The sequence below is a fragment of the Hoplias malabaricus genome, chromosome 9, assembly GCF_029633855.1.
Source record: "Hoplias malabaricus isolate fHopMal1 chromosome 9, fHopMal1.hap1, whole genome shotgun sequence".
Taxonomy (NCBI): Eukaryota; Metazoa; Chordata; class Actinopteri; order Characiformes; family Erythrinidae; genus Hoplias; species Hoplias malabaricus.
Window position 1 is genome coordinate 30,342,996 of NC_089808.1, and position 22,253 is coordinate 30,365,248.

The window sequence follows — 22,253 nt, forward strand, 5'->3', positions numbered from 1 at the left end:
TGCTTACTGACAACATCACAGAACCTCACAGGAGGGAGAGAGTGTTTATGTCCTTATTTAAAGCTCAACTTTGTGCTCTGGCTCTTTAATACAGCCTCCATATTTCTGTACGGTTACGGGTTTACACCCTTACCTTTGTATGAATGTATGATATGTGTGTTTTGGTATTTTAATTTTGATAAAATAACAATCAGTAACATTATTTAACCGCTTATCCAGTTTCAGGGTCGCGGTGGGTCCGGAGGCCCCCCGGAAATAATGGACACACGTTAATGGTGTATTGCTATGTGGGTAAGCTTAAGAGCTTGTGGGTTAAGGTTAGAGTTAGGGTTAAGGTGAGGGTAAGTCCACACAAAATGAAAGGATGTCTATGTAGTATCCCCTTAAACTACAGAGACACCGAGTGTGTGAGTCTGAGTGTGTGGGTGTGTTTGTCCATTTTTTAGATGATTTCATAGTATTCAGCCATGAGAGCAGTGCTTAGGTCAGGTGCTGATGTTGGATACTGTGTGGACACAGTTCTACTGCTCCACAGCTCAATTCTAGAGGGCTTTATACCACTCTAGACAGCACTGAGCACTGAGCATAAGAACCCTAATATATGAAATATGGAATATGAATATGAAGCTGCTCCGGAGTGTCCCATTGTCTACAGAGATTATATAACCTGTATATAAGCCATAACAACAAAATGCCTGTGTCAGCACTGGGTTTGTTTATATTAATCACACGGACATTGAAAACTTCTACAATACACGTTCCATGCTAAAGCTATAGTTTAAAAACTGTTAAAAGCCTGTGTTTTTTTGCCTTATGTTTTCCCTGTGATTGCCTCATAATGTCTGTGTGGGTTAATGCACCAAAATAGAGTTTGTGTGGGTTCATGTCATAATACCTTCTTACACAACAATTTCCAGCCCCACTTTATCCCTCAGAAGTAAACATGCTGTTATTGTTTCTATGCCTTTAAGACTGATACATTCAAATGAGCTATGTTCTTATTGGTTTATAGCTTCTTCTCAGGTTCGAAAACGTAGTGGACAGTTTTTCAATGCGCTCAAACAATCCCCACAATGCACTGCAAAAAGTAGTGTACAACCCCATGTACACTAACATATATCAGATTACCCATAATTCACTGTGTTATTTGGTAAAAACCCACATGAGGTAGTATTCTAATCATTCATTACCCTCCTGAATTCAGTTCCCTATAATAGTACACTCTATAGGGAATAATATAGGGAATAGTGCATAGGGAGCCTTTTCAAACACAGGGCCTGTGTCTGTCTGGGTTTCGTCCCACAGTCCCAGAACACATGTTGATAGGTGAATTGGTCACAGCTGTGTGTGGGTGACTAGGTGAGTGTATGATGCCCTGTGATGGACCGGTGTGCTGTCTTGTGTGTGTTCCTGCTTTGCGCCCAATGACTCATTGAAGGCTTCAGACCCACTGCAACTCTAAACAACATGAAGTGTTACTAAATATGAATGAATGAATGAATGAATGAATGAATGGCTTTAATAGTGAATGTATGAAGGGTAAATCATGTGTATATAAAAAAGTGGATGGTGATCCACTGGGAATATATTCCTCTCAATGGCACCTGACCTAGTGTCTACACACAGGGCCTTTTTAAGGGAGTATTTATCCACACACACATCATTTACATTTAATCTTATGTTGATTTTTGCTCAGTATCTGAGCAAGCTTTTCAGAACTGTTTGCACCAAACAATAAAAACAAATACTGTTTTGCTGTTTGCTGTTCCACCTTAAATGACCCACCAGAGGGTAATTGCTGCATCATTTAAGGTGGAACACAAAGTACAAGGAGCTATTAACTGCCCCCATGTTAAACCCAAATGCCTCCCAATAAAACAATTCTGGACAAAAGTCTTTCCTCATACAAAAGCGTCCTGAAACTTTATCAAAATATGGGCTGCTGGTCACAGAAAGCTTTGATATGCAAATGAACAATTTCCCGCATCCAAAAATCTGATGAACAATTACTGCTGTATTGAATGTACATTGATTTGTTGTGTAATTAAACTAGTAATTAAATAATTAGTTTTGAATAGTGCAGCACGGCAGTAACACCCTTCCACTGCAAAGGGCTATGAGGGATATGTTTCATAGTCCCTGTGTGTAGCAGTGGAATAAAGTATGGTATATTCTTTACCACATAGTTCTACCCTAGTGTACCTATGGTACACACACACACACACACACACACACACACACACACACACTCAACCTCAACAGACTCATACCCTTAGGAAGGCTTCATGGGAATTGGGCTTACACTGTGGCCTGTAGGATATCAGACCTGAAGACAAAGGAACACTGACCGTGTATGAGTCCAGCAGCAGCAGCTGAGTGAGGACACCATCAAGGGCAGAAGATTTGCGCTGAATGAGAGACAGAGGAGGAGAGAGTGCGTGAGTGAGTGTGTGTTTTGGGGGCAAGTTTGGAGGGGCACACTAAGAATAATGATGTTAAAACAAGAGAAAAACAGACCTAGCATCATAGCACACTGTAATCAATCAGTGAGTAGAACCAGTGGAGTGTGTGTGTGTGTGTGTGTGTGTGTGTATGTATGTGTGTCTTTGTGCTATAGCGCGGCTGGACACAGCCTGTCCCCACTGACCTTGCCCTGAGGAAAGGGGGAGGAATACAGATGGTGAAGAGATTCAAACACACACACGCTTCCAGGGTGATGGAGGGGTCTATTTAGGACAAACACAAACAAACCAGCACCCAGCACATTATAATATAATGCAATGAACCATTAGATGCCACAGTCATTTTAACACAGTCACAGTGTCAGGCCAAATGCAGAATGTCAGCAAACACAGTATTAAGCACAGTACACAGAGGAAGTAAGATAGTATCATTAATAAGGACAGCTCTTTAAACAACTGGAGCTGGCTTCACATAAGCTTTCCAAAGAAACAAAGCACAATAGCACCCCCTTGTGGACCAGTCCGTAAATGTGAGTGAGTATGTAAGCAGTAGTGCTTTCCATTTTCTTAATTACAAAGAATCTTGAAAGGTAAATGCATAGAAATGTATAAGAATGATCCTTAAAGAAGTTGTCAGGTGTTAGCTGAGGTCTGGAGTAGTTTCTTAGGTTTTTCTTAAGAATTGTTTTCAGCTTATCAGTAGCTACAGCAAAGGTTTTCAAAATGTTACTGTAAATAAATAACTAAAAATCACTCTTTTATTGTATTAATTCATCTGTTTAAACACACACTTTTAGAGATTGGTAATGTTAAGAATGTAATTAAGACAATTATTTGAAGAATACAAGACAAAAAAAAAGAGATAATAGTTGGGAGGATGTCTTAAGAGCTATGTATCTTTGACATTTTAGGCAGGTAGTGTTGCAGTCACACAGCTCCAGGGACCTGGAGGTTGTGGGTTCGATTCCCGCTCCGGGTGACTGTCTGTGAGGAGTTGGTGTGTTCTCCCTGTGTCCGTGTGCGTTTCCTCCGGATGCTCCGGCTTCCTCCCACAGTCCAAAAACACACATTGGTAGGTGGATTGGCGACTCAAAATGTCCGTAGGTGTGAATGTGTGTGTGTGTGTGTGTGTGTGTGTGTGTGTGTGTGTCTGTGTTGCCCTGTGAAGGACTGGCGCCCCCTCCATGGTGTATTCCCGCCTTGCGCCCAATGATTCCAGGTAGACTCTGGACCCACCTCGACCCTGAACTGGATAAGCAGTTACAGATAATGAATGAATTTTACTTTTGTCATTTTTTTCCTATTATCTGCACAACTTCGGTTGTAAACAAGTTCGGTTGTAAACAAAGCCACACTGAGTTTCAGTGTTAATATAGTTTCATTTGAACCCTGCAGCTGTCCTTCACATTGTGTGAACATTTAATGAAGAATGAACCAATAGAAATGCTCTGGAATTACTTTGAATAAAATCTTTTTACACTGACATCCATTGAAAGTTAAGAATTATTTTTTTTTTTCCTTCTGTAAGTTTTGGAGATACCTGTTTTTCTTCGGACAGCGACAATATGCAACTCAGACTTCCACTTTTACCAAATCTCACCATAGCTGTGCATCCAGAGAGAGATCCGCAAATGAGTGAAACAAACGAACACATGTTGTCAGTCCATTCGTCATGTGCTGTTTTCACTGTGGGCTTTTCCTTGTAAACAGACATTTTATAGAATTGTGAGCTTTTCTCAGTTGGCTGAGTAGATTTGGAGAGAACAAGTCACAAACTAACGGCCCGCTGAGTGATGGCACTGTCATTTCACACACTCCCTGATCGGAGCGCAAGGAACGAATGGAGATGTGCAACATTTAGACAGACTGCAGTTTTTCCTCCTCTGGGGGTTTGTTGTTGGTCAATAATAATTTGCATTTGGGTCTGGAACTGAACCGGGGTCCACTGAGTACACTGCTGTGTGTTATATTATACTGATATATATTTGTAATAATATATTGGTGATTTCTTTACAGCCTTCTGGGCTGTGATTTAATATAATGATAATAATTAAATAATAGTAAAAGAAAGGACTTTTAACTTTGAAATGCCGTGTAATTCCTATAGCAATGTGTATTACAACGCACTACCGGAAAAGTAGATACTCTTAAAGCAACAGAGTCCGCTAACGTTTGGCCGTGTGGTGCATTTAACAACGGTTTATAATGTGTTTCATTAGTGGAGCTCTGTTTTATTAATTACGTTAGATTACTGAGTGAGTTAGTGAGCTATTAGAGTTTTGCTAAACTGAAGTAAACACGCATTTACTGTAGTGGTAATCAGTGCTGGACACATGGCTGTGTTTAGCTGGTAAAGCCTGGTTAATAGGATTAAGGTGTTGCTAAGGGCATTAATGTTCAGAGTGGACTCATGATATGGAGATGAAGAGTTTGGGTTTACATCATCTGTGTCTGGGCAAGGGGAGTAAACCCGAGAGGGAGAGAGACAAAGAAAGAAAAAGAAGGAGAGAGATAATAAATTAAAAAGAGAGAACAGAGACAAAGAGAAAAGAATGTGGGAGAAGGAGAGAATTAGTTGGTGGTGGGAGGGAGAGACAGATGTTTTTATGTATGTCTTAAACATGTAAGAATATTTGTGTGGCGGGCGGTGAGCGTGTGTTTGGTGAGTGCTTGTGTGTTAGTGTTCCTCCACTATATTAATGTCTGGCATAGATGCAGTGAGAGGAGGTGTGTGTGTGTGTGTGTCTGGGAATTTGAGGCAGTATTTCAAAGCGTCCCAGGATAGTTAAGAGGCTTCAAAGCCACGAGACTGGAGGAGCCGCGAGGAGAATGAGAGAGCATTTCTCTCTTTCTTTCTTTCTTTCTTTCTTTCTTTCTCCCTCACTCTCTTTCTCTCTCTCTCTCTCTCTCTCTCACACACACACACACGCACACTCACTGTGCTTCCTTTTATTCTCTGTTCCCTTACAAGGGTTACAAGCACTTTTAGTTATACACGAATTTGTCCATCCTTTCACAAGTAAAGGATTTAGCAGAATGTATGTAACTAAGTCACATACAATGTGTGTGTGTGTGTGTGAGTGTGTGTGTGTGTGTGTGTGTGTGTGAGTGTGTGTGTGTATTTTACACAGAATGTGGTTAGGCCTTAGAGGATGGTTGGCATAAACCATGGCACAGACTGCCAATTCCAGACCACATAGATGGGCAAGTCTTACTGGCAGAGAGAGAGAGAGACAGAGAGAGATGGGGGGGTGTTAGTTGATGTGTGTTGTTGTGGAAGTAGGTCAGGCGTCATATTCATTAACATCCTCTCGCGCCCAACGACATGCCCTTCTTCCCTTCTCTCTCTCTCTCTCTCTCTCTCTCTCTCTCTCTCTGTCACAGATACACACACACACATGCACAAACAACCTGTCATACACTAAATAAATATCCCTATTATAGTCAATAAACAGTAAAAGGATATACACTATGAGCTCTGAGTTTAAGAGAAATGTAGTTTTTTGTAATACACATGAGAATCTCTCTCTCTCTCTCTCTCTCTCTCTCTCTCTCACACACACACACACACACACACACACACACACACAAATCTGAACAGCCTTTACACTAGATGTATATTGATGTGATCATCTGACAGCATTCAGCCACAGGAGCATTACTGAGGTCAGACACTGATGTTGGACAATTAGCTTTGGATCACAAACTCGCCTCCAGCTCAGCCCAGAGGTAATGGACTGAGCTCCATCACTATAGAGAAGGCTTTTCCACTGTTCCACTAACCAAAGCTGGCTGGCTTTGTACCCCTCTGGTCCACACTCAGCACCCGGCATGGTGATAATTGGCTCCTGTGTAGCTGCTCAGCTGTAAATGATATTTATAATGTATTTCTAGGAAAGCAAATGAGTCAGTCATCACCACAGCCAATGTCAAGCGTGCGCCAGAGGGGTGTAAAGCCCTAGAAAATGCTCCTCTGCTGATAGTGGAGCTGATAAAATGGACAGTGAGTGTAGATTCAAGGTAGGTGTTCCTCTGTAGTTGAATATTAAGCTGCACCAGTGGTCAGTCAGTGGTCTGTCGGTCATCTTTTCAGACTCTCATCCAGCCATCTCTCCATTAAACTTGGTTACCGTGGAGATAAAAGCTGTTTGTCATGGCGATCTGAGTGCTTAGTGTCTGCCTGTACTCTGACAGCTGGATGCACACCAACTCTGCACACACACAGTACTTTGTCCCACTTTTTCTCTCATACAGCTTCTCCTCTTTCTTCTTTTCTCTTTTCTTTTTATTTATTCCACTTCCCTTTTTCATTTCCCCTCCTTGAGTTTATATTGCTCTCTCTCTCTCTCTTTCTCTCTCGCTCTTTCTCTCTCTCTCCCTCTCCCTCTCGCTCTTTTTCTCTCTCGCTCTTTCTCTCTCGCTTTCTCTTTCTCTCGCTCTTTCTCTCTCTCTTGCTCTTTCTCTCTCGCTCTCTTTCTCTCGCTCTTTCTCTCTCTCTCTCTCTCACTCTCTCTCGCAGTTTGGAGCAAATGTTACACAGAGTTGCACATTGTTTCTTTATCTATTTGCTCTTATTTTCTGTCTCTCCTCCATCACTGTCTGTTAGGTACATGGTTATGACAGTTAAACTTTATCTTGGTCTAAGTTTGGAATGGCATTGTGTGTGTGTGTGTGTGTGTTTGTGTGTGTGTGTGTGTGTGTGTGTGTGTGTGTGTGTGGATGATGCAGCTGTGGCAGATGTGTGCGAAATCTCGCTGTCAACTAAAAAATAAATACATTTTTTAAATAAACTTTTCTCTGAAATGGCAACTTATAGAGTAGGTATTAACTTGTTTGTATCGGAAATCATTGCATAAAAGTGATAAGTATGAGTAATATTTGTAGGATAATGGACAGAAATGAGGTGTTATTTTATGAATGTTGATGAGGTGCTCTGTTTACCTTCTGCAGGTTTTTTCTGTATCACTTTACGACAAGATTATGACATTTTCAAGATTGCGGTCCACTGCCTATTCATGATTTACTCTAAATGTAAAAATGTGTGTTATTTCTGCCCCTAGCGCCTTCACATATCATTAAATACATATTCATTTGAATAAATATTAAAATTATGTAATGAAAGTCACTATATGTGTTTGTAATGTGTCAGAAAAACACAAATGCAACATCCACAATGTGCAGGAAGTTGATGTTTGATTACAGGCACAAAGACTCTGTGTGTGAATATGAAAAAAGAAAAATCCCGCTCTCCTCAGTAAGAGAAATTTGTCAGGCTTGAATGGGCATCTCAATAGGTCCATTAAGCCTTTTCACTCAATCAGCTGCATATGCTGGCTGTAATTAGAGTCTCTCTCTCTCTCTGTCTCTCTCTCTCTCTCTCTCTCTCTCTCTCTCTCTCTCTCTTTCTTTCTCTCGCGCTGTGGTGATGACGTGAGGAGAGGTGCATTTGCACATCACTGGCCGCCGGCAGCAAGGTCAGACCCACCGGGTCAGGGACACATGACATCAATGTGCCTTCAGCCACCAAATGGCTTACGAATGGAGCAGTGCTGCTTTCTGTTACAGTGCGTTTAGCCAAATGATATAGTTTACTTAACTCCTTCGACACCATGGTTTCTCACAATCATTACTACATCACAAAGTCCATAGTTTCATTATAATTACTGTATAAAACTAAATAATACATGGGTAATCAATTGCACTCTCTGTGTATTTTATATTGTTCATAATAATTACTAAAAAGTCATACTCATTACTGTATTATTAATAGTTGTAGTAATACAATTGTGTATTACAGTGTATATGTATCATAATTCAGCGTCAGACAAAATGATTCTGTACAGGTACGTTATTGTTCACTAAAGGTACAGACAGCTGAGGTGTACGCCAAATGTACACCAGGGCTGGAGCTAAGTTGTGTTCCTAAAGGTGCCTCACAGGTCTACTCCTGATATCAAAACTACATTTAATATAGAATATGATATAGACTATAGTACAATTATGTTTCCTCACTAAAAGAACTGAATAGGTTCCTTTGAGGGTAAACCACCACAGTTTTCTGAGAGTGTAGTTGCTGAATAGGTCTCAGCAATTATTGTAAAATGCACAGTGGTTATTATATAATTCGAACGACTGTTTAATTCAAGGCGGCACGGTGGTGCAGCAGGTAGTGTCACAGTTACACAGCTCCAGGGACCTGGAGGTTGTGGGTTTGATTCCTGCTCCGGGTGACTGTCTGTGAGGAGTGTAGTGTGTTCTCCCTGTGTGTGCGTGGGTTTCCTCCGGGTGCTCCGGTTTCCTCCCACAGTCCAAAAACACACGTTGGTAGGTGGATTGGCAACTCAAAAATTGTCCGTAGGTGTGAGTGTGTGTGTGTGTGTTGCCCTGTGAAGGACTGCCGCCCCCTCCAGGGTGTATTCAGGTAAACTCTGGACCCACCTGGATAAGCGGCTATAGATAATGAATGAAAGAATGAATGAATGTTTTATTCAAAGTTACTTGGATTTGTTACTGCATCTGAGGATGGTAGCTGCACATGATCCTAAGGTCACTGCTCACTACCGAAGCCTGCCCGAAGACTAGAGGCTGTTTACGGCATTCACAGGGGGACGTACTGCCTACTAATTCCCTTGATTTCAGGAGAAATGTTGATGAGCACGACAGGTTTGGACCCATGGTGTCCAGAGTTATTCATAACTTGCTGGAATGTAGAGTATATCAGAGCAGATGAAGTGACTAAAGGCTTTCAAATTCCTTTACATTAGACCAGATAAGCCTTCAGTTGTTGCCTGTTATCATTTATCCGTATCGTGTCGATAACAAACAATTGGTGGGTGGCAGGGGAGGGCGCTTGTGAGATGAGAGCTCTGGGAGAAAGGGATGCGGCTCGTTCTGAAGACCCTCTTCGCTCCAGTGAGGGGGAACTTACCTCTACCCTTTGTTTCTCTTTCACACACACTCTGCCACGGTTGTTTAGTAAGGGTCGGATTGCTTTGATAATCTCCACCGTGATATCTAACCTATTAAACACAGCCTGGATGCGATCTGAATGAATGCTCACAGCTCGGCATTAAACAGGAGGGGGGAGTTGGATTGAGCGTAATTCAGAACACTCTCTCTCTCTCTCTCTCTCTCTCTCTCTCTCTCTCTCCCTCTCCCCCCCCCTCCTCCCCCCCCCTCTCTCTCTCCCCTAGCGTCAGTGTGCGTGTGTTACTTGAGGCAGGAGCTATCCAAGGTTGCCAGTGTCATGAGAAAAAGACGGAGTGGTGGCGGAGGGGGATTTTCATGCTAACATAGAGCTATTGGAGCTACGTAGGTCATCTGAGTGTAAAACAGTGTAGCCTCCTCCAATCCATTTAGCATTCATTTTTCAACAGCCAAGAATAACCGGCTAAACATTATTACACTCTAATGCTATCATGGAATATGCATGCTGTCCCATTTCATCTGCTAATCACAGCACAGTCAATGAAGCAAAGCCTCCTCCGCTATCAGGAACGTCTCGCTCACACCATAGTCCTAGTCACATCACATTAGCTCCCTTGTTCATTCCTATCCTACATTTATTGGCTGTATGTGTCACATATTTATAGTACCATACATTTCAGGAGATATATATATATAAACAACCATTATTTTAAAAATAATGGTCCCTAAAAAAGGACACAGCTCCAGTCACACAGCTCCAGGGGCCTGGAGGTTGTGGGTTCGATTCCCGCTCCGGGTGACTGTCTGTGAGGAGTTGGTGTGTTCTCCCTGTGTCTGCGTGGGTTTCCTCCGGGTGCTCCGGTTTCCTTCCACAGTCCAAAAACACACGTTGGTAGGTGGATTGGCGACTCAAAAGTGTCCGTAGGTGTGAGTGTATGTTGCCCTGTGAAGGACTGGCGCCCCCTCCAGGGTGTATTCCCGCCTTGCGCCCAATGATTCTAGGTAGGCTCTGGACCCACCGCGACCCTGAACTGGATAAGCGGTTACAGATAATGAATGAATGGTCCCTAAAATATATTTGGCATGACTACATAGTAGAATCACAATCACAATGCAATGATATCTCAGCACGCTTGGAGGACAACACTAAACTGCCCAGTTCTGTTGCCTAGCACCATGCTGAGTGACAGGGGGACACTCTGACAGAGCCACCCTGCACCCCCAGAGCAATTAGTCAGCATCTTGAAAGTGTGTGTTGAAAAGGATGTGTGTAAGACATGAATTACTATCACGAACACCCTAAAAGCATGAATCCTACAACTGAACTGATGTGCATGGAACTGGCTGAACAATGTGTGTAACAATGTGAGGGAGAAGTTTGGTGGAGTTGGTGGCGGTTTGGCTTGGACAGCCTAGCGGAAAAAGGTGTGGTGGGTGTTCAGCTGAACAGCAGAACAGTGGAGGACGAGGACAGCTCATATAACACAAACCAGCCCACTGGTTTAACACACTCTTTGAAAATAACATACACTTTTTTTTGTTGTTGTTAGCAATATCAAACACTTCTGAGCTCTATCTACCACATATTCCAACACCTTGTACACAAACGGTGTATGTGAGATACTCTGCAGTGGTACGTTTTGAAGTTAACAGCTTGAATAACCCTCTGTTCAGACTTTAAGTCTAGAGTTGTTGTTGTTGTTGTTGTACTATAGCATTCATGTGTGGTTGCAATGCACTGAGATTTGTGTGTCCTTACTGTTTTAACATCAGCTTATTGTCAGCTTTGTCCTTGTTGACTGAATTCTTCTCATTAATAAAAAGTCACTGAAATGAATCTGGCAGACGTCCCTTACTAGGACCACCTGCTTGGGCTTGGGAAATATGTGCTTCTGGGCTCTCGATGGGGCAAGTACACGGAGGAATTCTCTGAATGTGTTAGTGAGGACGCATGTGCCATCTAGTGTTAGGGAAGGAATTCATAGTGTTTCTTTAGTAGGGCTTCGTCTCTACTTCGCACTGTAACACAGCACCTCGCCCTTTTATTGCCTTTGTGTTTGATGTAATAGAAGTTATTTCAGGTTGTAGTTGCAGTGTGTAATATTTTTCTCAGATAAATAATAGGAATTAGACACTGAATGGTGTTTTTTGTGTACACTTGAAATGGCAGTCATGCTAATAACAGCTGTATTTATCATCTCCATGCTCCAGCTGCATATGGCCAGGAGTCAGACATAGGATCAATAACCATTACCAACTGTGGTGCTGCAGACAAGCCATTCATTTCCACCGCAAAGCATGACTACAACCCCTCCCATCCTCATCACACACACACACACACAAGGAGGTCTGTTTCAGCACCCTGCATACCAAAGATCAGACACATACCCAATGCAGATAAACATCTTGCACATTCACATGTGTGTTTTAGTAATGTTATAAATATCAGCCAACAAATGGCATCATACTTAGCAACTGTTGCAAGGTTGAACTAGCTTTACAAAAATGTCCAATCACATTCAATATAATAATGAGGAGGAGATATTGCTTAGCTGCACTGTGTTGTGATCAATAACCAAACCAAAAAAAACAGCAACCAAAAACATGCCACCATTTTAATGTTAGCTTGATGATATTAGATTCATAGAACTGAAGAGATCTCCTTGTGGAGCATGTTGTTAAACACGAATGAGTGAGTGAGTGAGTGTGTGTGTGATTGAGTGAATATGTGAGTGAGGTCGTATATTGACTTGATGATGTAATAAAGAAGAGAAACTTGAAGAAAGCAGGTTAGTGTCGCAGTCACACAGCTCCAGGGACCTGGCGGTAGTGGGTTCGATTCCCACTCCGGGTGACTGTCTGTGAGGAGTTTGGTGTGTTCTCCCTGTGTCTGCGTGGGTTTCCTCCGGGTGCTTCGGTTTCCTCCCACGGTCCAAAAACACACGTTGGTAGGTGGATTGGCGACTCAAAAGTGTCCGTAGGTGTGAGTGAATGTGTGTGTGTTGCCCTGTGAAGGATTGGCGCCCCCTCTAGGGTGTATTCCTGCCTTGCGCCCAATGATTCCTGGTAGGCTCTGGACCCACCGCGACCCTGAACTGGATAAGTGCTTGCAGATAATGAATGAATGAATGTACGTTGTGCACTGTACTTTCTTATTAGAATGAATGTGGTGCTAAACAAAGATTCATAATGCGCTTGTGGGAAGTTACTGTTGTAAGAGCACCTTTTACTTTTGTTCTTTAACCGTTCAAGGCTGTTGATGTGGATATCTAACCACAGATCAGCCTCAGAGAGTGTTATCCTGGGGGGAGTTTAGAGAGAGGGAGGGGAGCATTCCCAGCTATGGGAATCAGAATATGGGAATGGCTGGTTAGACTGGGAGATAGGAGGGGCGCATTCAAGCAGAGCCAACACAAACAACTGTCTGCTGCTCTGGGAAACAAGGGTCTGCTTCGAATCTTCTGTGGTTATTTACAGATATTTATGACCTTAGCAGCTGGGAGAAGGAGACTGTGCTACGTCTCACAGACGTGACTGAGGTGTTGTATAAGAGTAACGGGGGCCATGAGCCACTCTTGTAACTATCTGTGTGTTACTGTCTTAAACACAAGTCAAGAGTAATGACAATGTGTGTTATTTGGGAGTCTCCTATCAAAACAGGTCTATTTAAGCCTATCAGATATCAGACTATCAGATGCTTCCTGATTGGATTCATGATAACCAAATTTGGAAATGGAATGTGATTTTAACTCTCTCTCTCTCTCTCTCTCTCTCTCTCTCTCTCTCTCTCTCAGGACCAAAGTGTAGGGATGGTACCACACATTCAGGACCCCTCTACAGGGTCTCGTCCAGTACAGCCCACCAACTACAACATGCTCCTGAAGAATCAGCTAATAAGGAAACAGCTCCAGCAGCAGGTCAGAATAAAAGTTTCATTCATGGGGGGAGTGGGTGATAAACTGTGTGATAAACTGTGTCCACCTGTTTCGGGGTGTATTTGCAAATCACATCACCAAGAAATCTTAAATAAAATAATATCCTGTGAGCAGGTCTCCAAACGTTTCCAGAGAAATTAGTGGTGATAAGAACCTTGGAAAGGAATTCTGAGTTTGTAACCATATACTTGTTTTTGAGTGATCGTGATAATGACTGCTTTGTCTATGCTCTGGTGTTTTTGGGCCGTATTTGTAATGTCTGGCGTCTTGTGCAGGAAAAACAAAGGCAGATGGAGCAAATGAATGGGGGACAGATAACAGATTGCCAGCAGGTGGCGCCATTTCAAGGTAAATGTACAGCACGTGCACATACAGGATACACGTTAATCGAACTGTCTTCACATTACCTTGTTTCCTTACATTTACAATGCTTTTAAAATGAGGGTGGGGTCCCAGTTTAGCTTGTCACTCAAGCTTTAAGAATGTTCAGAGGTCTGAGGTCAGTTGTAAACACCCATTATTGATGTTTGCAGGAGGTTTTGAGATACAACAGTGATTTTTAAAGCTCTTTCCTTACTAACCATGCTCTTTAATTCTGTCTCCAAGGTCCGGGTCGAACAATGCCTGCCGAATGTAATTACCCTATGGGTACCCCCCAGCAGCCAAACCCTTCCATGGTGTCCCACACTGGTCCTTTACCATCAAACCGCATGGGTCTCCCCCCCGGATCCCTCTCCCAAATGCCCCAGTCTGGACCCTACATGGGTGGGGCTGGCTCCAAGCAAACATTCTACCACCCTTCACAAGACTTGGGGATGCCCATGCGTCCAAGCCAGAGCATGATGGGAGTGGGTGTTCCTTCAAGGCAGGCTACCCACCCAGGACATGTTGTAGCACGACCAGGGATGGCTGGACCAAACATGACGGGGGGTCCGATGCCAACCAACCATCTTCGACAGGCATTGCATCCAGGTAGCGCTCTAACTCCACGTATGATGTTCGCTTCTCAACAACAACAGCAGCAACAACAGCCACAGGCTTCGCTGTGGCAGAACCAACAAGGAACGCACCCACACATGGACCCTTTGACACACCAGCACTCGTTCCCCAGTGGGGCAGTTCCTCCAGGTTGTGGGGTAGCTCAGTTTCCTCAGCGTCCAGGCATGGCAGGGATTTCCACCAATTTTCCTGGGGCTCGGCCTCCACCCAACCAAATAGCTCCAGGCTTGGTGAGCAGGCAGATCCAAAAGTTACCCACTGGGCAACCTCTTCCTTCTATGGCACAGCAGAACCTGAGAATGCGAGGTGCGCTGTCCACCATAGGGATCATGAAGGGTCCTGGAGCTCCAGCTATGATGCACCCGTCGCATGGCATGGCACCCCCTAGCTACCCTGTTGCCTCAGTGGGCAAGCACAACCCTGCACAGGGCTACAACCCTGGACACAATCCAGGTCATAAACTACCCCACTATGACTATCCTCCCCAGCACCAGAACAACGGAACTATGGTCGTGGGACCTCAAGTAACTGTTGGGGGAGGAGGAGGCGAGGTAGACTTCATAGACACTTTAGTGGGTCCCAACGATGACTGGCTCAACAATCTCAACATGATTGATGAATACCTTGAACAGAACTCTTAGGGAAGCCCAGGAAATCAGGGGGAGGGAAGGTTCCTATACTGTAGTGATGTAACACAGTTGGCGTGAATCATGCACTGCCACATGGTCCCCAAAGGCTCTGTGCTGGCCCTTTAAGATCTTGCACCAAACAACACCTACATCTGTTCAAATAAACGTCAGCACCTAGTGAACTGTCTGAGATGACCTTAAATGTTCTCACGTTAAAGACTGCTCAAAGGTTTGTCTCCAAATGTGCTGTTTCTGAAGAGAGTCTCCACCGGACTTGAGCAATGTGTGTAATGAGCTGAGATCAACGTTTTCACAGCTAAACCAATGAGGGCATTCACTCATGAAATGTAATAACCAGATGCATTTCACTTGGTAGCACCACATCTAAAAGTGCGGGAATACAGCGGCCTGGTGGTCCGATCGTCACTGTGGTGATACACACAATGTGGCCATTTTGCTGGTCCGCTGTTAGACTGTATTACGAAAGGGGCTTAATAATGTACATGGTAAACTATTTTGTAAAATATGTTTTCATAAACTGTAACATACGTAAAAGAGAAGTACTCATATTTATACTTCCTTTGTGCAAATACATTCTTTAGAGTCCCTTTGTAAATAATTATCAAAATGACTAGTATATCAAAGAAGGAAAACAATGCTGTAAAATGAAACAAAATTCAACTGAACTTGGAAACTCTATTGTAATTTGTAATATGCAAGACAGTATGGTTAGTTTTTGCAGTAATACTATGTATTACAAATTTGAACTATTTGTTATGGTTTTGACATAACTGGACTCCTGGTACTCCAATCTGGCTCTTTTTGGTTTCTTTTTGGTGGCGGTCAGTTTCCGACCCAACTTGCACTACAAAAGTCCAATGACCCCCTGTTTGTTTTGGTTTTTTTATTTTATTATTATTATTATTTTTATTTTATTTTTTTATCTTATATCTTTCCAATGCATTTTGCACTAGACATCACTGTCTGTTTTGTGTGGGTTTTTTTGCATGGGAACGGGGTCACAGTAATATCTTTTGAGGCAAGTACACATCACCCATTTCTACATGTATGTCTTTGTTCATGTACAAACTTAACACTGAATCTGTATTATCAATTTGTCGATTAGAAACAAACTGTAATGCCATCCATTCTATATTATGGAGTCACAATCACCTCTTAACTTGCATAAAGTAGCCCCAAGTCTTTTTGTGCCAGAGTCCTGGATTTCCCTTTGTTCATGATCTCTTAGCTAAGGGCATGAAATTTAAGCCATTCTAATTTGTGCTTTCTCTGTGATTATTCTATTTTGTCTTGTTATTTTTTAGATTGGACAATAAACTGTATAAATGCAGACACATGTGGACGACTGCTCTTTATTGCTTTTATTTGCATTTTCACAATAAACAGTTAGGATATGGTCTTCTGAACATTTATTCTCAAATGAGTAGTAACAGCCAGTTTTCTACTGAGAAGACTTTAGAATGTTTCTGTGAGGATTTGATTGCACTCTCTCACAAAGGCATTGGTGAGGTCAGGTACTTGTGTTGCAAGATTAGGTTTTTCTATGCAAATGATCTGACAGGAAACAAAGCAGCAGATTAGACTTCTGGATTCTTTAATTCCAGGACATTTTCCATCCAGGAATGAAATTTATTTTAAAATGCAATGCACGTCATTGACCTGGAATATCATTAACCCTCTGTCGCTCACTCACTCACTCATTCATATTTAGCAGGCCAATATTACCATAGTAGGGTGGCACGGTGGCGCAGCAGGTAGTGTCACAGTCACACAGCTCCGGGGACCTGGAGGTTGTGGGTTTGATTCCCGCTCCAGGTGACTGTCTGTGAGGAGTTGGTGTGTTCTCCCCGTGTCCACGTGGGTTTCCTCCGGGTGCTCCGGTTTCCTCCCACAGTCCAAAAACACACATTGGTAGGTGGATTGGCGACTCGAAATTGTCCGTAGGTGTGAGTGAGTGTCTGTATTGCCCTGTGAAGGACTGGCGCCCCCTCCAGGGTGCATTCCCACCTTGCGCCCAATGATTCCAGGCTCTGGACGCACCGCGACCCTGAACTGGATAAGAGGTTACAGATAATGAATGAATGAATATTAGCATAGTGATATTCATAGCGCCCTCTCCACAGTGTGATTCCCTGTAGGCTCTGAATGCAGCCAAACCGAGATCAAGATGAAGTGGTTACAGAAGATGAATGAATAAATGTGTGTTAGCATGCTTTGACTCTTCTTACATGTGGCTCTTTGTGTCAGAGACATTGTGTCCTTGTTTCCTGAACAAACGACTAAACTCCAGGAGGATTCTGGATGAGTAGCAGCCCTATTCCACACATCCTGCTTTGGTCACAACATTGTTTCTCAACATTTAACTTACTAATACTCCCCCACTGCAATATTCACCCAAAATAAATCCTGTATCGGAGTTGGTCTTTTTTTATGTTTTGCTACATCTTATCTGTATATGATGACTCAAGATTTAGCACATACGTTAAACACCTCCTCAACTAATATTTCTTAGGAAATCACACTTTTGTCAGTCTGCCACATTTTGCTGCTGTAACATCTTCCTCTCTGACTAAATGTTGGAACATTTCTGTGATGATCTGGTATTAAGCCTCATTAACATTAGTATAGTCCGGGACTGATGTTGGACGATTAGTTCAGGATCACAAATGGCACTCCAACATATCTCACATTCAATGAAAGCAGTTACACTGCTCTACAGAACAATGCTTAGGGTGCTTTATAACCATCTAGCCCTGTACAAATGTCTGTCCAATTAAAATCATATATTTCCATTTTTTGTCGATATTTAGTTTACTACCTCATTTGAACCAGTGCTCTCAAGTCTCACACACATATTTCAACAAGTTCACACATAACCCATCATTTCACACGCAACCCATACTTTTGGACATAGTAGCTAAATGCTAGCAAGCAGAAAATTAGCATAATGCTTAATGACCTTTTGCAATTAAACTAAACATATTTGCGCAGGTGTCATTGTAGAGGCAATTGAATTAACAGGACTATCATGACCATACACCTCTGATGAGTGTGGAAAATTCTTACCTTACCCTAGCACAATTTAGCCTAATTTAAGGTAATAATAAAGGTAACTTAAAGAAATACTCTTTCTTAACAATATTCTACATGTTGTTGGGCTTTTCTTGTCACATAGGCAATGGGTGTTCAGTGGTTTTGCATATAACTCTGTATACTATATATAACAGTACATGATTACGGTAGCATCATCACATCATTTCCCCAGAAGCGTTCACTGAGATCAAAATAACAATCATTTTGTTTGAGGTTTCCACTGAGCCTCCTCTACAGCTGCAGAAAACAGAAGCAATGCCACAGCCAGCAGCTGCCTCTTTAATAATCTGTGCCTCATTTCCATGTTAGTCACACATGCTGCTAGACCCTTTTGCGATACGATGGCGCTCCATTTAATACCTTTTAAGGCAAAGTACCCACTATGTTGTGCATTTCTGGAGGTGAAATATTGCCGATGTAAGCAATGCATACGGATTCTTTATGTTATTATAGCCATTATTACATCAGCAGGCAGTCTTGTTTATGTCATGATAATATTAATTTAATTTAAAGTGCCACTACTGTGTACCTAAATACATATGACACTTTAAAAAGATTAAAAAGCAGCTGCCTTTGGCCATAGCACTTAAACATCAGAAAATAATGTCTACTGAAACTATAAACATGATTGAGTCTGGCTTGTATTTAAATGGGAGATCTCGAATAAATGTTTGCACGCCTGCTGGAAGTAGTGCTAGTGGGACACTGTGGTCTGTGTGCATCCCAATGCTTAAGTGCAGTGACAGGGACACTGTACTGAACAAATGACAATGTCCTTCAGATGAGACCTAAAACCAGTCCTGACTCTGAGCCCACAAAATTTCAAGAGACATTTCCATGAAAACAGCAGATGTATTACAAAATGTCCAGCTAAATCAAATACTGTGGTCACTTCTGGACACCAAGTCATCCTTATCTTTAAATACACTGACTCAGGCATTTCCTCTTGTCACCTCTCTACCAAATGGCTGATATGTGGTGAGTGTACTGGTGAGGATTGCCTGCCAGCACACCCTCCAGATGGATGCTGCAATTTGGAGGTGCTTGAGGTGACTTCCCAATATTCCACAGAATGTAAAGGGTTCTAAACATACTGTGTAGTGTCTAAGTAACTCTCATTAATTTATATAACACATCAAATGAAAAGGGTGACAGGGACTAGTTGCTTGCCAAATAAGGAGCCCATATACACTGCATCTTCATGTTCAAGCGACTGGTTACTTATCTTGGTTCTTATTTAGTATACCTGTATGTATCCCAAATTAAAGATTAAAGTGTACACTTGTATTTTAGGTGTTGCCAGTGTTTATTAACCACTTATACTTATTAAACACTTTATAATTCTCCTAATTCAACCAGGTTACATGCATGGTGTGAAACATAATCTTGTACCACACAATGAATATTTATCTATTCCCTAAACTCTGTTTAACTGGTAACTTAAGCTCTGCAACACTTGGGCTTGTGTATGTAAATAGTGTTATTTTATAGAACGAAAAGGAAGTGCACAGGAACTGATGGTTAATGAGAGCTTCCCTTATAGCAGCACACTTTTGACTGTTCCTCTTCATCTCAGTTCTGCGTTACATGGTTTGGTCTGTTTCATTCTGAGGTCAAAATTTGGTTTTACTTCCACAATACCTGGCACTAGAGTGCTCCACCTTCACTGGTTCTTGATTGAGAAATTAATTTGTTCACAATTTACAAAGCGAGTCACGAACTGGAACATGGTGATGTTGCTTTGAACATACAGCAGTACACTATAAATAATGTGCATGAAGTGCAAAGTGCCCAAAGCAAGCCGAGGAGGAATGCGGTAGTATCTTTGCACTTGTACGGCTGAGAGGAAGTCTGTGAAGATAATGACCCACCCCAGTAACTCCATACAGAAATATTATATGATTCATCTAATTATGTTTTGTAAGTTGAAAGTAAGATCACAGCAAGCTTTTGGGAAAGTACCAGTTAACTAAACAACCTCAGGGAGTTGCCTTGCTCTTGTGTAGTTCATGAAATACAACACATTTTTGGACAACAGCTATTGCATATAGCACTTGCTTGCTATGATACTTTGACACCAGCTCACAGTCTATAATCATACTGACCACTCATAAACTACAATTCTTACACAGTGCAATGGGGCTATTAAGCTTTATATATGTGAAACATTTTAACAATGTCTCTCACTCTGATATCAAATGACCAAGCTGTCAGGTTCAGGCATTTGTCTGTCTACAGGAAGTTGATGATCTATAGAGCATATCTACAGCGCAGTAATATTTATGGCACTGTACGTTCTGTAGGACTAACCTACCAGTGACACCAATGGATCTATTACTCTGAAGGATCTATAGCAGTATGGATCTAGTGCACTAATAGGTATATAATACTATCACATCCAAGACACTAATCCAGATATATTGCACAAACAGGGCTCTGTCACTATCCTATGTTACAGATTAACGCTCTAAAGGGCTAGCTATGGCATAAACATAGCTAGCTGACATAATAAGCTATATTCACAGCTATAAAATACCTGTAAATAAGCAGTATGTGGCATTAATGTTGGTTAACTTTATGTTTTGTCACTTAACTTTTCATCATATTTAATACAATTGCTATATGTTCTTAACAGATTTATAAAAACATAAAGCTCAAACTTTTAGCTAAGGTACTCAGTTAGCAATTAGCAGTTAGCAATGGGTTATGTTTGTGTGGTTGTTTTGTGTATGAGGGCAGTGGTTTTTGCTTTATGTGGTAATCTACTATCCTCTTATGCCTTACCTCTTTCAGCAATGCTATGTGAAGGCTCCTACACATGCGCAGATGAGTAGGCATTTACTAATACCAATATACCAACCACATGTGTGGGAGAGCGGGGAAGGTAGACAGGCAGGTAAGCCCACATGTCAAGCCTTCAGTCCAAATGTTAGGTTCTTTATAGCCAAGAAGCCTCCAGTGATAATACATTGCATGACTGGCATTGCTATACACTCTTTTGTTACTGTTCCTGATGATTTCAGTTTCATTCTGCACTCTAAAGTGTACTGTACAGTGTAAAATGATTACTGCAGACTGCAGCTGGTTACTTTATAATAGTAAATTAAAGATTAATAATAATTAATTAAATCTAAATGTAATTATTTTCCCTTATATAATATAATATTTTTCTATGATCAGTAACTACTTATCTGAGATATGAATATGTTACAACTGTAAAATAATATGTAACGTATAAGATATATTGAAAAAAGGGAGAGTTCATGTCATTTATGCTACTACAGGGTTTCCTTTGGCTGCTCTAGTGCAGAGGGCAAAATTGTAGGTCCCCATCCCTCCAGATGAATGATAGGGGGACAACCAATCAGAAAATATTGACAAAAATTTGGTCAGTCAGTGTAGTCATATCTGACCCCTCTACACATTTCAACTGTCGCCCCAAACAGATTCAGTTTGTGATAGAGTAATGACCTGAGGGTTATTAATCAAGACACAGGATTCCTGCAGCTTTCAGGTTCAACAAGATCTCTCTCTTCTCCTAAATCTGTCTGAGACAAGAATTTTGGTGAAGAAACTACAGGTCAAAGAACTCAGTTCAGACACACAAACTCTCTCTCTCTCTCTCTCTCACAAACACACACACACACTGGCTATACCTTTCATAGAAATAATGATTAACTCTTTAATGATACACACACCTAATCCTAACCTTAACCTCAGCAACCAAAAGTAAAACATTTCACTCTTTTAGCTTTTTACATGAAAGTACCTCATAGGTTGGTAGATATATCCCACTCTTTGTGGTTTGATGCCCTTTGTAACTTTATTTATTTTTCATGTCTATTCATATGCTATATGTATGCTACTGTGAAAATATCTTTCAGAATAAAAAAAGTGTAATATCACATGAGGTTACGATTATATTTGTCATTTTATTTGTATTTAGAAAATATATCAAAGTTTTTATAAAGTAAATTAAATGACATACTCTAGCTTCAAATGGAACACATTACACCCCTGTTTCACAAAATGAACACAGTTTCCTGAAACGTCAGTGACATGCTTGGGTCAAAATACCACAAGGATCAAACAACACACCACACCCTCTGTCTAAACATTCCTGTTCAGAATGATCAGTTTCTGCACCTCTTCCTTTAAAAATAAGAATGAGCCAAAGCTTAATAAAG

At 41.6% G+C, this 22,253-nt stretch overlaps 1 protein-coding gene across 1 annotated transcript in view; it reads left to right on the top strand.

Moving 5' to 3' along the window:
• The window catches only part of si:ch73-211e3.1 (mastermind-like domain-containing protein 1), a 96,154-nt gene extending 79,858 nt beyond the window's left edge, over nt 1-16,296 (top strand). Inside the window, exons 3-5 of the mRNA XM_066681421.1 lie at nt 13,184-13,306; nt 13,600-13,672; nt 13,931-16,296. Coding sequence (XP_066537518.1) covers nt 13,184-13,306; nt 13,600-13,672; nt 13,931-14,964 — 1,230 coding nt within the window. The 3' untranslated portion in view covers nt 14,965-16,296. The remainder of the gene's footprint in view (nt 1-13,183; nt 13,307-13,599; nt 13,673-13,930) is intronic.
• Nucleotides 16,297-22,253: the final 5,957 nt, after the last annotated feature.